The sequence below is a fragment of the Glandiceps talaboti genome, chromosome 2 (genome assembly GCF_964340395.1).
Source record: "Glandiceps talaboti chromosome 2, keGlaTala1.1, whole genome shotgun sequence".
NCBI classification, from domain to species: Eukaryota; Metazoa; Hemichordata; class Enteropneusta; family Spengelidae; genus Glandiceps; species Glandiceps talaboti.
The window spans coordinates 20921244-20938295 of NC_135550.1; the positions used below are offsets into that span (position 1 = coordinate 20921244).

The 17052-nt window shown below is 34.0% G+C and overlaps 1 protein-coding gene across 1 annotated transcript in view; it reads right to left on the reverse strand.

Annotated features, from left to right (window-relative positions):
- The window catches only part of LOC144449102 (ras guanyl-releasing protein 3-like), a 44505-nt gene that overhangs the window by 9378 nt on the left and 18075 nt on the right, over positions 1-17052 (reverse strand). The window contains exons 6-10 of the mRNA XM_078139551.1: positions 15746-15877; positions 9860-10010; positions 5592-5765; positions 3916-4032; positions 972-1069 (exon numbers count right to left, since the gene is read on the reverse strand). Of these exons, the coding sequence (XP_077995677.1) occupies positions 972-1069; positions 3916-4032; positions 5592-5765; positions 9860-10010; positions 15746-15877 (672 nt within the window). The remainder of the gene's footprint in view (positions 1-971; positions 1070-3915; positions 4033-5591; positions 5766-9859; positions 10011-15745; positions 15878-17052) is intronic.

Genomic DNA, 17052 nt, shown 5'->3' on the forward strand with positions numbered 1-17052 from the left:
ACAAATGTAGCATGGGCTGTCACAGTACCAAGTCATGACTGGGGTAAATACAACATGGTTACAAATGTAGCATGGGCTGACACAGTACCAAGTCATGACTGGGGTAAATACAACATGGTTACAAATGTATAGTGGGCTGTTACAGTAACAACAAGACATAGGATGTTTCTCAATAGAAATAACTTCTTTGTATCTTGTAAAGAATAACTTTAATATCACTGTCTTATCACTATATGCTTTAAGTTCAAATACAATGCAGCTGGCAGGGTTTCAATACAATGCAGCTGGCAGGGTTTTAAAAAAACAAGCCTAAAGTCTTTACCATACTTTTTAACTGCAACTGGAACATTTTTTTAAACTCTTTGTTAGGTAGAATGACTTACTTGTATACCCAGTAAAGTACTAAGTAATCACATGTGGATAAACACAGTTGTGTTACTTGTACACCCAGTAAAGTAATCACATGTGGATAAACACAGTTGTGTTACTTGTACACCCAGTAAATTAATCACATGTGGATAAACACAGTTGTGTTACTTGTACACCCAGTAAAGTAATCACATGTGGATAAACACATAGTATAGTGCAATTAATTTTATTTTCGGGTCCACACCCAAAAATCAGCTCCCCAATGAATCAAGATTTCATCTTATTTTGCCAAACTTGTACAATGTCTAATTATTGGTATTTCAAAATTTTCAGTGAATATATTTGTTGGTGATGTGATTGAAAAAAATAATACCTCAGTTACAGCTAGTGCAGTTTTGAATACTGAACATTACATTATCTTGCAGTGTAAATATCAACTCATTTTAAACTATGAAATAAATAAACATGATTCTAAAAATTGAACTTTACCACAATAGTGTGTGCTTGAATGACGATAATATTATGAAGTATGTATGAATGCAATTTATATTTTAAATCATCCTCAAGTTTAATAGAACAGACAAGATATAATTATTACTCACAGGATAGGAATCTTGAAACCCTTTCTTTCTTGAAGTGCCTTTCTATAATTACAAAAATTGCCTCCTGATGACAGAAGTTCTGTCATTTCACTCAGTGTCTACAAAAAAGAAAAACACATGGCGACTTAAAAATTCAGTTAACAAATTATTATGGACAAATGTTATATACAACACCATGCTTTTAAACATGTGATGCCGGGATGTTGTTACAGCAGCAAAAATGTTGACCAGGCATCAACAAAAAACTTTTCATGGCATGGTGGAATATTGTAGATGATTACACGATGTCACACAAGCTCAATAAACAAACTTTATTCTTTTAGTCCAAAAGCCCCTCCCCCCCCCCCCCCCTCCTAAACAAACATTCACAAGTGTGACATGGACACGTTTATATATGGTGTTAAAACTATGGTGAAAATTTTAGTGGTCACACCACTACAATCCATACAATGTAAAAACATTGTAAACACTAACTGGAAACCCCACACTGTATATCACATTAACAGTAAAATTAACCAAATTATCAACATCTCAATAGTAAATACAGAACCTTTTATCATTCAAGGCATAAAAGTTTCAAAATTTGGTAAAAAGTGTGAAAATGAGGTTCAACAATCGCATTGACGCCAGACCCCCTCCCTCCTAAAATGAACAAAGTTTCTTTATTGAGCTTGTGTGACACTGTGTGATTGTCCCTAAGATATTTGACGTCATGCAAGCTGCAAAAATTTCAGATTTGTTTTTCTCTGTGGGTAGAACTTTACATTCACCAATACTGTCAATTGCATGACAGCATGGGAGAATATGAAATATATAAGCTGACACGAGAGAAAGACTATAGAGCAACTGTGTATGAACATAACAAAGACTGAAAGTCAGCTATTATGAGTACCGGTATGTGGTGAAATCTAATGGCCATTAATTTCAATTCAAGGGCTTTAAATGATAGATCCCATACTTGGTCTTTCTGTTATATGGGGATAATATTTTATTAAGTGTGCAATTTGTAGTTTGTTTGCAAATGACAGATATACAGCACATTTCAATTTACCATTCTCTGACTGTGTTTGATACAACCACACAGAAACTGCATGTTCTACACTAAAGATAGCAAGATTGCAATTCCTTGCTAAATTTTTCTACTAAATGAAATAATGAAACCGTTTAGTTTAAATGTACTGCAACTAGATGCAGACTCGTGGTCACCATTGTTTTGACTTCTGCATTTGATGTCTGTTAGTTTATTTCATTTATACAAAAGGTCACAAGGAACACAGTATTTTCAATCATTCAATCTTACACTCTTAAACTGTAGCAAATTGCAGTTTCTTATCAGTTTCTGCATGGTTATATCAAACAGAGTCGGTGAATGGTAACTTGAAATGAGCTGTACACTTTTTGTGATGTTAAAGGGGCATAATCAGTAACAGTTATTTTTTTTTGTTGGTTACGTTTAGTTCATACTGAGTTTTTCTTATATTACTCCCTGTTGAATTATGTCTAGTAACAAGGTAGAGCTCTGACAATATGGTATTCTAATAATGTATTAAAAACAACATAAATTCAGTTTCAGTAACAACGCAAGCATATTGTGTGTACTCAAAGCACCCTATCAATGTGTGTTTATAATGCAATTTGTTACTGTAAAGTTTCAGTGGCTGTCTCATACATGCTGGTGCATTTTGAATACTGATGTTGGACAAAATTTACCACTTTAGCAACACCTAATTTAGTTGTACATTAAGTTTCTTGTCTTCTATTCTGTCAAATATTATTATCAACAAAGTTCAGTTATATGGTGTAAATTTATAATAATATTTTTGAGTTTAGATCAGTGCTCTGTGTGGCCTTTGAAAAACAACATATGTTTCAGTGGATGTTTAATGATATTAATTGCCGGGCATCAAAATTACTAAAAACCAAGTCTTCTGTATATCTATATCAGTACCATCTGTTAGTAGTTATAACAAACTAATAAGTCCACTTGTAGGAAAGTGCAAATACTGAAAACTGAGCTGTTTTTCTGAATAAAAACGATCCGGCATGGAGAAAGTTACATGTTAATATGCTGTTACGGGGAGGGATGTAATATGAAGAAAGAAACCTGATCTATCTACAAATAAGCAAAATTAAAAATGCTGGTGAGGGGGGGAGGGAAGAACTGATAAATCAGCATATTGCGTAGGAGTGTGCACACACACAACTGCAAACTGACATATTTTTATGTGAAAGGGGAAAAATATACTGGTAGGGAGAGAGAGAGTTCACAACTTGACCTGCAGAGAATTGTATATAAAAGGGTGTGAAAATAATGGGACAATTGGTTTTTAAAAAATTATTACACAATGTAGGCCTCTACATAAAACAAAATAATTGCTACCAAAAAATACCAGGACAGACATGCAGTGAACTGGAGCTTTGATAGCTAGAAAGCAACTCAGTTTTGTCAGGTTATCATTTGTTACAGATTGTGACAGTTGCATTTAACACCAAGAGTTGGACTGAAACGGGGGTAATCATAAATATCAACAAATTATGGTTACAAGTATATATAGAAATGCTATAGTTTGGGAAGTTTGGTAACAGAGGGGGAGGGGGAGGGAGGAATCTTGCATAGATGATCATCGTGCATTGTACCATAATTTTGGGGATCTCTGTACATTTAAATGAATTGAATTGGATGTTCTTGTGATATCAGCATTTTGTTTAATTTGTGCCACACACCCCAGATATAGAAAAGGAGAAATTCAAACAGATTTTACCACTTGCCATCCTTTATGTACATACTTCGATCAGCAAGTCGGAACGTCAAGTTTTTACAAACTTTAACTTGCACTGGTGTAATCACCACAAATATTCACACCACAATATTGTGATAGTGTGATAGAATTGCAATGACAACTCCTAACATGAAGACAACTGAGTCTATCTGTGAAATACATACCTTCTGTATGTCTGATGAAAGATAGCCATTAGTTTTACCAAGTCTGGCCAGTGCACTATGTGTAAGACCTCCAACAACTGCCATCAGTGTGTTAAAATTTTGTAACTGCCTCAATCTCTGTAAGAAAATCATACAGCTTCATGTCAAACTCTTATTGCACATTTTTATTTTTTGAGAAAAATATAACTATAATGATGGAATGATATGGTATAATTCATTTGAAAGAGTTCACCCTCTTTAAACAAGGTGAAACAGTATACAATGTATTACAAAAATAAATTCATATCCAATGCAGTCTGTTCAACTCCGATTAGGCTGACTCTTTATATTTCTATATTCCTCGTGTCCTCTTTAGGATGGCCAAATCAGACAAAATCAACAATGTTGCCGCATGGTACAAATTACAATGGTGACATTATTGGGGGCAACATTTATCCTATATATTACTGATATGCATGCCCTTTTTTATGGTTTACAGTTTCCCGCTTTTATTATTATTTGTAAAGCATCCGGTTTACAGTTTCCCTCTTTTATTATTATTTGTAAGGCATCCGGTTTACAGTTTCCCGCTTTTATTATTATTTGTAAGGCATCCAAATTGTTAAAAGCACAATTATGAAATTTTTTATCAATTTTTCTTCGCAATGATGTCACTACAGTCATTATTTTGTATTTTGCTTCTACACATACATATCATAATACAATACTTAGTAACTGGTTATTTATTTCTTGTAGGTCAATCTGTAAGATATGATATTCAGACATTCGTGCCATGCTATCAGCCAGCACTTTAATTGTACTAAACTGCTGGACTCTGTCTGCTAGATCAAAAGATTTACGCCATGCCTTGAACTTGTGATTAGAAGTTCAAGCTGAGGTCATTATGTAGATTAAAATCAAACAGATGGAATAGTTTCTGCTTCTGATAATAAGCATGATTGTTGTTATAGTGATTATACTTGTCAATTATTTGTACTTTGATAAAATACAAAACTTTGGCTGGAAACTTATGTTTACTATTGACGTATGTAATATAGGTGGTATGGTCTCATAAATAAGCATTGAAAGACTTACATCAAGATCATTTTTTGACAATTTACAGTATAACTTAATTTGATTGGCTGCAACCAAATCTGGTTGAACTGTGCAGGATATTGGGCAGTTTAGAAGCATGCTAGGGTTGAACAACATGATGTATCTTAGGGACGATCGCACAATGTCACACAAGCTTAATAAGCGAACTCTGTTCATTTAGTGGGGAAAGGGTCTGGCATTAATGCCATTGCTGAACTTCATTTTCACACTTCTAACCAACTTTAAATGGAAAAAGTTCACTCCTTCAATGATAACAGCTTTTGTATTTACTTTTGAGATGTTCATAAGTTTATAAAAATTTACTTCTAATGACAGTAACGTGAGATATGGTGCTGGGTTTCTAGTAGTATTTTAATGTGTTTACAATCATGTTTTTACATTACATTGATCACAGTGGTGTGACTGCTACACTTTTCATCATGGTTTAGGGGGAAGGGGGTTTTCTCCTAAAATGAACAAAGTTCATTTATTGAGCTTGTGCGACATTGTGTGATCATCTCTTACGGTGTATGTAAAGTTATGAATGTAAAACTGTCAAAAAATGAATAAAAAACAACAAAACTCAAATAAATAAAACTTACCCTTGCCACATCCACAAATTTGGTGACAACTTCAGCACGTTGTTTTGGCGTAGTTCTACTCAGCACCATACATTGTATCCATTGGGATAAACCATTGAACAATGCTATAGAGCGTTCCAATTTTGGATTGTCTTTAAGTTGAGTATAAGATGCATAGCTTTTGAAGTCTGAAAACTAACAAAAAACACATCGTCATAAAAAAAACATCATTGTCTAAACCACAGGCCTCTTTGCAGGAACTGTACGCGGTTACGTTATAGTTTTTGAGGGTGCAACAATGCAAAAAATGCCTCATAATGCGAACATAACAATCAACAAATACAACATAGCTATAGCTATACACTATCGCAATGTGGCTCATTGATGTTTGTACAGTGGGAACTTTATTCAGTTCATTCTCGAATTTCAAATCCTTTTGATCAGATGTAGAGCTCTATAAGTTTCTGGCTTACAAAAAATTACAAATGTGTGATATAATCTTTGACATCATCAACTATGACTACCAGCTGCAGTATAAAGGTTTAGGTTATAATCGTTGGAGAAGAAAAAAACACCAACAAAGTGTGAAATCACTGAACGTTCTCTAAATCTGACACAACCAACCAGGCTGTGATAATTCTTTCCATGAGCAGTACATACAAGATGAAAACATTCCATAGTCAACTTGCATTATTCATTTCTGCCATATATTTCATTGACAAAACGTGAAAACTTAAATTTCTACTTGAAGTATAATCAATTTTGAGGTTTAAGGTTTTCATGTCTGGAAAGTCTCCTATGAGTGTACATACATTATGATGTAGTATGAGCACATACACGTTTGTGTAGAATGGGCAATGACAATAAACTATAGGTCATGTGTTATCTTTCATTCTATATACCGGTATGTTTAGAATGAAAAGGAAACTAAATCAGCTGCCACCAAAGATAATTCTCCAAACACTGAATTACATTAACAGTTACATGTAAAAAGGTTACTGATCAACAAATACAATATGCTGACACCAATTTTAAGGTGAAAATTTTAATGACTAAAAAAATTTGCCATTTCTAATTTTTATTGTCTACATTTCTAATTTATTATATGGACTACAAGTGTGCTTCGCAATGTGGACAACAAGGAAACATTTGGCTGTTCAGTCGTAATTTTTGTGATAGATTTTGTTCAATTGACAATGATTCCCCCAAGAAAAGACAACGACGACGACAACAACAACAACACCATATTGCGTTCTCAATATCGAGCTCGAGGTATCGTGCAATTTTTGAAAATCAAAGTCCTTTACAGACCTTATCCATCAAATTTCAATCCTACCGTATTAATTCATAATTTTAAAAAAAAAAACCATCCTGATACCATATTTCATTTCTGAACTATTTATTAAAGTACGATGTATGCACTGCAATTTGGGCAAGCACTGATATATTTTGCTAGACGATTTAAACTCCTCCACCCTCCACCCCACATACACACAAAGTAAAATAATGTGAAATAAAATAAAATGCACGTTTTCAATATCGAGATCACATAGATGTAATTTCTGTAAGTTATTTATCAACGTACAGTCCTGATGTGTTGTCCAAGCCATCCTACAGAACTATCAATGTGTACTGTGCATATTGTGCTACAGAATAAACAACTTAGTTTGTCAATGTCATACACTTAGATTGTGTTTGAAAATGTAATACGTGAAGCACATGGGTAAGCAACGGGGGTCACGTCATGTTCACTACAAAAGTTGCTACATGCCATGCACGAGATCTTCCTCTACACGAGACCATGAGACTTATAAAACTGCTATTTTTTCCTCAAAATCTATCATTTTTATTATTATTTTTTGCATATCAGCATGTACTTGGACCTGTTAACACAACTGCATGGTGGTGGAAAACGGCATGAATCTACGATCTGTAATTCGAGCATGAGGCAAAATTAATTTTAGTGTCAAAATGTGCAGGGTCAAAAGTGTTTTATTTATAGTAGTAACCAAGCTTGGTGCATTGTGTATATTATATAATGTACAAGAGGACCTTTTTGTCAGAACTTGATTCCACATTTCTTGTTTTCCAGCAAAAAGAAGTCTTTAGTGAAAATGTCCAGGTTTTATGGTGTATCATAGCTATACTTAGTGGTTTGGACACAGACTCTATTTTTTAAATTAAACAATTAAACATCATTGCTGCAACAATAAACATTACTTGTTATGGAAAAACTGAATGTTATGGTTTACTGCACATATGGTAATATTAGAAGAGTCGTGACACATACCATGAGGAAATCTTATTCCCATTCCAAAAAAAAAAAATGTCTTTTCGATATGCATTGTGCTCTACTGAATAAATGATTTCATGAGACAGTATTGTAAATTCGCTTTAATTCACTTGAAGGTCACACTTCCAAAGAGAGGACAGCCTTAACAAGTTTCACAAAAACCAAAACAGTTTGGTTCTTTCCTGTTCATCCATATAATCCATCCAAGGTACCCATGCAATATGCACTGTCATTTTAGTGTATTATTGTTATGTGCAGTTCAGTTTATTAGTTGCTGGGTGACTTTTGGCATTTGCTATGGGTGTGGTCTTGTTGCTAGGCAGATATGTATATTTTGTCTTGAATATAACCCTAACTGCAGACTGACGGCAATTAACAATACCAAATATCAAAATAATCTTCCCAGTGGTTTATGACTAAGTTTAAGTCACCCACAGATGGACAAAAGACTGAGTCTCATGTTCATAGCATATTAATGAACCTGTTTTAGTGCAGCTGTGTGGCTAAAAATAGTGCTTTCAAGCAATCTCAAACAGATGTTAATTTTGGTGCCATTGACAAATAAGTGCAAGTGCCCAAATATTTCATGACTTTATGACATCAATAAAACAAGAACCTTTCATTCTAGGGTCAGACTGGAAGTACCTGTGGGGTGATCATTTTCCTTTGAACAATTTCTCTTCTTACATACCCTAATTAATGTCCCCACCAGATACCAACGCAATTGGTCTGGCGGTTTGACTTCAAATGGTTGACACACACACACACACACACACACACACACACACACACACACACACACACACACACCACCACCACCACCACCACCACCACCACCACCACCACCACCACCACCACCACCACCACCACCACCACCACCACCACCACCACCACCACCACCACCAACACCACCACCACCACCACCACCACCACCACCACCACCACCACCACCACCACCACCACCACCACCACCACCACCACCACCACCACCACCACCTTGCCTAAAGCACTACTAAATCTCTCAGTTCAGTTGTGATAAAAAAGAGCAACACTTTGTTTTTTTTAAAGAATAACATGTAACGATAATCTTATATCTGATTTATTCAAGGCCTCTGTGAACTACTTTGTTTTCGCAGTCGGATCTATTCCCAACAAATTCATTTTATATATCATTTTATCTTATAGTTTCGTCATTTTATTATACACCTGACTTCTCTTATAAACTAAAATTACTTTTGTGAAACAGAAAATTGGATATTAAACCATATTTTAGAATTTATGTCAAATACCCTGAATCTTGAATCACTTTACATTGTCTGATAAGGGGATTATAGATATCAGTTTGTCTGTCTGTTTGTCTGTCTGTATGTCTGTCTGTCTGCAGACCTGCTTTTCTACTGTTTGACGGTTCAAATCTGGGGTTTTGTACCATTAATATGTATGATGGCATAACCTGGGGTGAGGTGGCAGGTGAGATATTAAAGTATAACGAGAGGTCCACAAAACATACGCATAAAGACATACAGTTTTATGATGTGCTATATACATAATTGACAAAGCAATACCTGGCATAATATTTTCTTCATACATTAGATACTACTTACACAAATGGCATTGTAACACAAATAACTATACTGACTCACAAAAACAAAGGTAGAAAAGAAACATCTGCATCAATTTTAAGACCATTCTGTCCACCCGTTTTTGAGTTTAAGTTTTTTTGATCGGAAATCACAATTTCAGACCTCATTTGGATATTGCTAATGGGTTCATTACATTCTTGCATGCCAGAGTATATTTTATGGTTGACACATTTCGGACAGTGCCACAAAAGGGGTATGTGGTTTTACAATGATGGGTCATTATCCTTCATCAAAACATACCTAGGAACATCTCAAAAAATTAAACAAATCATCCCAGTAGTTTCTGAGTTTAAGTCTGTATCTACTATCTAGACACTCTTCCTACAGAAAATAAGAAAGTCAAATTAACTTACTGTTAATCTTCGGAATATTTTGTATTCAAGGAATGTTAAGTGATCCGCCAGCTCATTGGGCTCTAGGTGATTGAAAACCAATGATACTTTACGATTGCGTCGAATTGAACTGTTGCGTACAGATATATGGCGGATCCAATCATACGAAGGTCTGCAAGAGACAAAGTCAACAATATTTACAGTGATGCAATATCTATGGACATTATCACCACATCAAGGTGTACAGTCATGTATACCTGATGTTAAAGGCTAATATGCATATATATTGGGGTCAGATTAAGATGACAGTCATTATGCTAGATGACTTTGACCATGTAACACACTCACAGAGTTCATAGAGCATCTTAAACTGCCATTTTAGCGAGTACTACAGATTTTTTACCTCTACCTAATGTTGGACTCCGTATGATATGAATATACAGGAAAGAAATCTGTCACTCTATTTTTTGAAATAGTTGTGTTTTGGGGACTGCATGTATTCATGGAAATTTTGGCTTGATACATTGCAAAATTTAGCCCTTTAAAGCAGAAAAGAATTTTATCAATATCATATTCAGAAAGATTTGAAACACTTTAAATTTTTTATGAGGGTTGTTTTCAACCTGGGGAATCTACACAACTACATACAGTCATGTGTCTTCCAAGCTTTAACTTAATTCTTCATGTAAAAGTGGAACTATTTGACCAAGGGCATCATTTTAAAAAGAGTCTTTGACACACCCTTAAAGTTCTTCAGGTCTCTAAATTATGGTTTTGTTTTCAATCTTGGGAATCCATAAAACTAGTCATCTCTCCAACTAGCTTCATCAAAAGACAGAGATCTTATTTATGTTTGACCAAACAGTTAGTCAGATTGTTAGGCTGTGGAAGTGCCAGTAAAGATCAAAGGAGATTATTTATAAATAACCACTGCACTGAACCCTGACACAGCTAAAATTAAAGATTTCAAAGTAGCATTTTTTTTTTATGTTTCTAAGAAATAACCATTCGAAAGATTCACAATATGGATACAATAGGGTTTTTTAATAGTCTGTCTATTTCTTTTATGAACTTTTACCGTCATGGTCCTGAAAAAATGTGATTCTGCTATCACGAGTTCAGTGGTTTGAGGTTATTGTCTTATAGGGAAAAGACAATAAAACAGTACAAATTCACTTCTCACTGATCTTCAAAAACAGAACAGTAAAATTTCATATTTGAGAGTCCCAAAATGAAGAAAACTGATGACAAAATCGACCGACCCCTCCACATTTTGGCAATAAAAACGCCCATGCTAAACAACGTCAACCAGGCAATTCAGATATTAAGCAATAGAGTAAACATTAGGAGTACCAAACCATGTATACAAATCCTTAGAGTTTTTTTTTTTTTAAACTGCAAAAAGCGGTAAAAGAAACAACCCCATACCTCTGCATACCACAAACATGTTCTACTCAAAAAATATAAGAAACAGTACATCATGTGGTGATTCACTATTGATATGTCTCAATAATGTGTATGATACCTGGAGTCAAGGAAGAAAACTAATCTTTTTAATTTGCAACTGGCCTTATTTTCTTTTTCCATTTTCTCATGGCGAAACCAATCTGGTGTTGGATCTGACAGAAAGATTAATAAACAACACCCTCTATGGCTAAATCAGGAAAAACAATATCACTGATGGTAAAATGGGCAATGGGCAAAAAATTCTTATTCATCATGGAAATTTGTGACTTTTTAAAGGTCTCAAATTTCCATGGTCACAAATTTCCATGATGAATAATAATTTTTAAATAGTTGATAAGTGTTTCACAGTGTCCTGACTACAACCTGTATTCTAAGGCATCCAGACTGTTACAGTAGTATAAATTGAAAAGATTACAAAAATGTACATAATTATTTCCTTTTCAACCCAATTGATTATCGTCATGAGAAATAATAGCCAAAATGGGCCACCCTTACAACAATTACACTACATAGCAGTTATTCATGTCAGTATAAACTTAAAGGGGCACAGGCTGAGTTTAGACAGTTTTTAATTTGTTAGTAATACAAAATACTTTACATAAAACCATGGTTAAACTAATCAAGTATAATAGTGTTTACAATAATTCATGTAGCCGTGACATGTCACCTTTTACCAACCATCCAACTCATGCGTTGTTCATGTAATGACAGGGATTTCCTCAGATTTGTTAATACGTACCAACAATTATGTCATCAAATCTTTCATATATTATATCTAAATACCATGATTGAGTTTATACCAGTATGAGTGTGCTTCAGTAAATAGAATACACTATGTAATACTTCGTAGGCAACAAAAATTGCATCCAAAAAAATGTCTAAACTCAGCCTGTGCCCCTTTTATTCATGCACTGAATGTTTTCAAACATCTGAGGTCATTCATCAGCCGGAATGAATCTGAGATTACCTTTAGGAAATTGTGACATTGGAGGACTATCATGAATGGCAAGTGATATAACTACAAGGTAAAATAGACAGATACACACATAATTTAGTTATCACTGGCTAAGATCGGTATCTAAGTACAGACTATGGTACTTACTGGTGTGATATAGGAAAAACTACTGATTTTTCTGATTTTCTTGACATTTTCAATACATATACTTGATATTGATTGAGATATACCTTTCATGGACATGATCTGTAAAATATGTTGTTTAAGTGTTTTGGGTTGCTTTTTTATGAGTGTAGTATTACTACTCCTTGTTTGCATTCATCAGGAATTCTGTTGAGAGTTTTAAACAAACTAAAATTTGGGTAAGTGACCGAGCTAAATATTGGCCACCATATTTTAAAAACTCATTTTTCAACTACTTTTCCTGTATGGGTTAAAGTAATTGTTTTTTCAACAATTTCAATTGAATTGATAACAGGTAATCTTCTGTGGATTTCCTGATCTTGTTTGGACTCTCTGATCCTGATTGTACAATTTTTCACTTTTATCTCATTTTCAGAGTAAATCGATCCTCAAAAACAGGAAATCACACATCGTAACTATAAGAAGAGTACTTTTTTTCTATTATTATTTCATATACCTATTTCACTTTAAGTTGTATAAAGTCACTGATTACACAAATTATTTAAACCACAAGTATAAATATAAAGTATGTGTAACCATATTCTTCATTTTTACTAGAAATAATCAATATTCCAAACCAAGTTTGTATTTGAATGGATAATGATTGCTTATGGCACCATGTAGTTTGGCTTTGTCTGTCTTTAGAAAGTATGTAGGAGTAAAATCATGCCACGATAACTAAATTATTTGTAAACAAATTTGTTGGATGCTGAGAAGGTTCAAAACAAAGAAATATGGCCGACAATCATAGTTACATTCTTGAGGCTTCAAGAAAAGAACATGAGACGAGTGTATATTGAGAAGACTTCTATATTTGTTAGTGACTTTTACATACTGAGATTTCAATGAACATTTTGCCTATTGTAAGGTATCAGATAAAGAAATGTGTTCAGCTTTATTTTCCGCAAAAAAAAAACAAGTCAAGACTTGAAATTCTATTTCTGTATTTTCTTTGTAAATGTAAGTAAATACAGCTGTTTTATTTTTGTACATCTATCAAATCAAAACTGAGCACAGCATCCATACTACTCTAGTAGTACTGCTTATTCTATTCATTGCAATTATCATGATCTGACCTGATCTGATCTGTTTCCACATAATTTGGGTAGTATAGCCCTTATGAATGTCATTTGAATGTCAAATTGCCATTTCCTCTCCTCTCCTCTCCTGACCTTCACCTGGTTTTCAGGACACTGATGTCATACATACAAATACAAAATAATAACCTATGTAAAAAAAATCACAACCATACAGTCTCATACAAAAGAAACACGCATCCTTTTTTAATTAAAATTCGTAATCCTGTCACGATGGAAAAAAAATGAATTAAAGCCTCTAGATGTCTACAAATAAATATAAAAATGCTAAAATTGGTGCACACATAATGTTTTTATCAGTTTTAGAATACTGATAATAGAATTTGGTCTAAATATGGTAACATTTACTGGGTTTTCTTTTTTGCAAGATAGGCATTAAACTCCAGCAAAATATGAGGAGAATGCCAACAGTTTTTAATATCCTTCATAGAAAAATCTGTAAATGAGACGATATTCAAATATTTCTATTTGTCTTAGATCATAGAAATTGTCGTTTGGTGTTACCATCTTAAATGTAAAATCAGTGTGACCTTGGAAACTGACACTCAATCACGTCTGTGGAACAGCTGACGACTGTATGATTATCCCAGGCAATACAATTTTCAACCTATAAAGTACATCGTGAACTCAGACCTCTATATTTCTATGGGCAGTATGGCAAATTCAATTTAGAAAGCTTCAACTCTGACGGATTGGATGAATATCCCATAGGACGGAGGCTGTTGATATTTAACTCAACATATTCATTCCTACTGGGGGTTTATGGCTCTAGTTCATTTGGAGTTTTTCAAAATGTCAATGTAGAAACAGGTTGCCATTTAGTCATTACCATTCACAATCTCCAGTAAAGTTGTTATCTTCCCTTGACAATTGACTGATGGATATAAAACGTAGCCTGTGTTATGATTTATAATTTGTTCTGTGGAATGATCATTTGGCAGACTTATACATACACAATGTACTGGTAGGTTCTTGTACTGTCACTACCATAGAATTTGGTTTATCACAGCCATCAACAACAGACTCTGCATTTAAGCTCTACTCTGACACAATTTTTTTTAGCACGACTGAACTATTAAAGGTTCCGTTGTGTTATAGGCATGGAGAAATGTCTGTCTGCCTCTTTGTGTGTATAAGGATGTGAATGATTTATAGCAAGACACTGTCAAAAACTACTGGATGAACTCTTTTGATGTTGGGTGGGGATGTTACTTTGGATGTCTAATTGGGAAAATGTTCATATCAAAATGATTGCACCACAGGTGTGTGATTTGGGTCAGGAAATATGATTTTTGGTAAAATATTGCCTTCATTGTCAGGCTAGTCTAAATTGTATTGTTTTGCTGATGTAATGATAATGTAATTTTCATGACAAATAAATTAATAATAATAAATAATAAATTAATAATAATAATTAAAAAATTTAATTGAGTTAATTTACACCTTGTTGTTTATGTGACCATTATTAATCTATTGTCTCTGTTGCTTAGTAACAGCTTTCAGTACAACTGAACTATAAAATAAGGTTCAGTCATGTTAAAGGCATGGTATATGCTGAAATCTGACTATGTCTGTCTGTCTGTCTGTCTGTATGTCTCTCTCTCTCTCTCTCTCTCTCTCTCTCTCTCTCTCTCTCTCTCTCTCTCTATCTATCTCTATCTGTCTGACTTTACATGTGGGATAAACACTTTTATAATACAGTTATTCTACAACTCTATTGGCGCTATTTTTCTTTCACTCTAAAGTATATCATGTACACTCAGAGGTCTATCCCTGATGGACAGGAAGACATTGCATCTCATAAAGAATTACAGCTTTGGTGAAAAATCCGACAAAATCTAAAATCATCTACCTAGTCAAAACTTGTGGTCAACAACTCTGGAAAACTTCTCAGTCTCATTTTGAATTCGGCTGACAATTGTACACCCTAACTTCTAATATATAATTTACGAGATGTTACAATCACATATTTATGAGATGTTACAGTCACATATTTCCACGAATAGACTTTCCATCATGACAATTTTTCCTCTCCAATTGTGAGATATTAAGCAAGTCTATGGTGATTGATGTACTATCATAATAACCCTTACCTGCCTAATGCAATAATTTGTATGCAGAGTCACATCTCCTTCAACTTTTTATTTCATCATTTTTTTGCACAAATATTAATGTGTTTCAAAGGAAAAGAGAAAAAACACTTACACGTTGGAGATATCAACCATGTTTTTTAGTCTGGTGCACCCGTCCTCTTGGATATGCTTTTGGAGATTCCACATTACACCTGCTAAACTTTTGTCCAAGTCAAAATGAACTGGGAAGTGACTGATCCAATATCTAAAATGATAAAATGTAATTCATTTTTAACTTTTCATTCATACATAATATTCAACATTCTGTTGTCCATGCAATGTATTTTGAATTAATATTGAATTCAGCTAAATCCATGATGTATAGTGAATTACACAAAAGCATACCAAAAAAGTAAGTGATAAAAAATATGCAAATCAGACTAACCAAATACTCTGTGATACTCAAATCACATCAATATATGCCAGTAAAAGAAGAAATAAGCATTCTGTCACATAAACAATAAACATATCTACTAAGTACTTTTTAAAAAATAGCACCAATGGTATTGGAGCATCACATACTTTGCACAAGGATTCAAAGTGATTAATTTGAGTTTGAATAAAAAGACAACTCCAAGTCTGGTTAAAACTTCTGCTGTTGAACAGCATTCAGCCTGGGCGAGCTATTTAGTTGTTGCTATGAACATGGTTGCTATGCAAAATTGTGTTTATTCTGGAATGCTCATTCACTGAACTACCTATCCTTATTGTTACTACATTTGCAATAGCTGATGTTGTTCAGCTGTTGCTATGGGCATGGTCTTTGTTGCAAGGTATTTCTGTAAGCTAAATTATCTCACTATCCATCACTATTGTTATCTTCTATCCTACTGTTGCTATCGACATGGTCATAGTTGTTAAGCATACTTGTGTCCATTTTTTGAACATTTATTCACTTGATAACCCTTGATTCTTCATCTGACTAATAATTGCTATGGACATGGGCATGGTTGTTAAAAAAGTTGTGTCTTGAATTATATCTTCAGCTGGACACCTTGCAAAAATATCTGTAGTAATCTACCTGGAAGATCTTGAGTTTAGGTTTTTTACCAAAATCATTTTTAGACAACTTGCACATCTGTTTCCCAATCATGTTGCATTGAACAAACTTATAACAGGACACTAAAACAAATATTCCCACAAAATATTAACAGCAATAAGTCTAGCGGTTTTTAATACCAAGGCATTCACATGCATGCATCCCTATACCCACCCGCCTACCCACACATCCAACCACACACACACACACAGACAGACAGACAGACAGACACTTACCATACCTACAACCTTACTTCAATTAATATGCTCAAAACAAATGAAATATATAAATCATAAGTTATCATGTACACAATTAAAAAATGAAAATCAAAGCAGTCTATT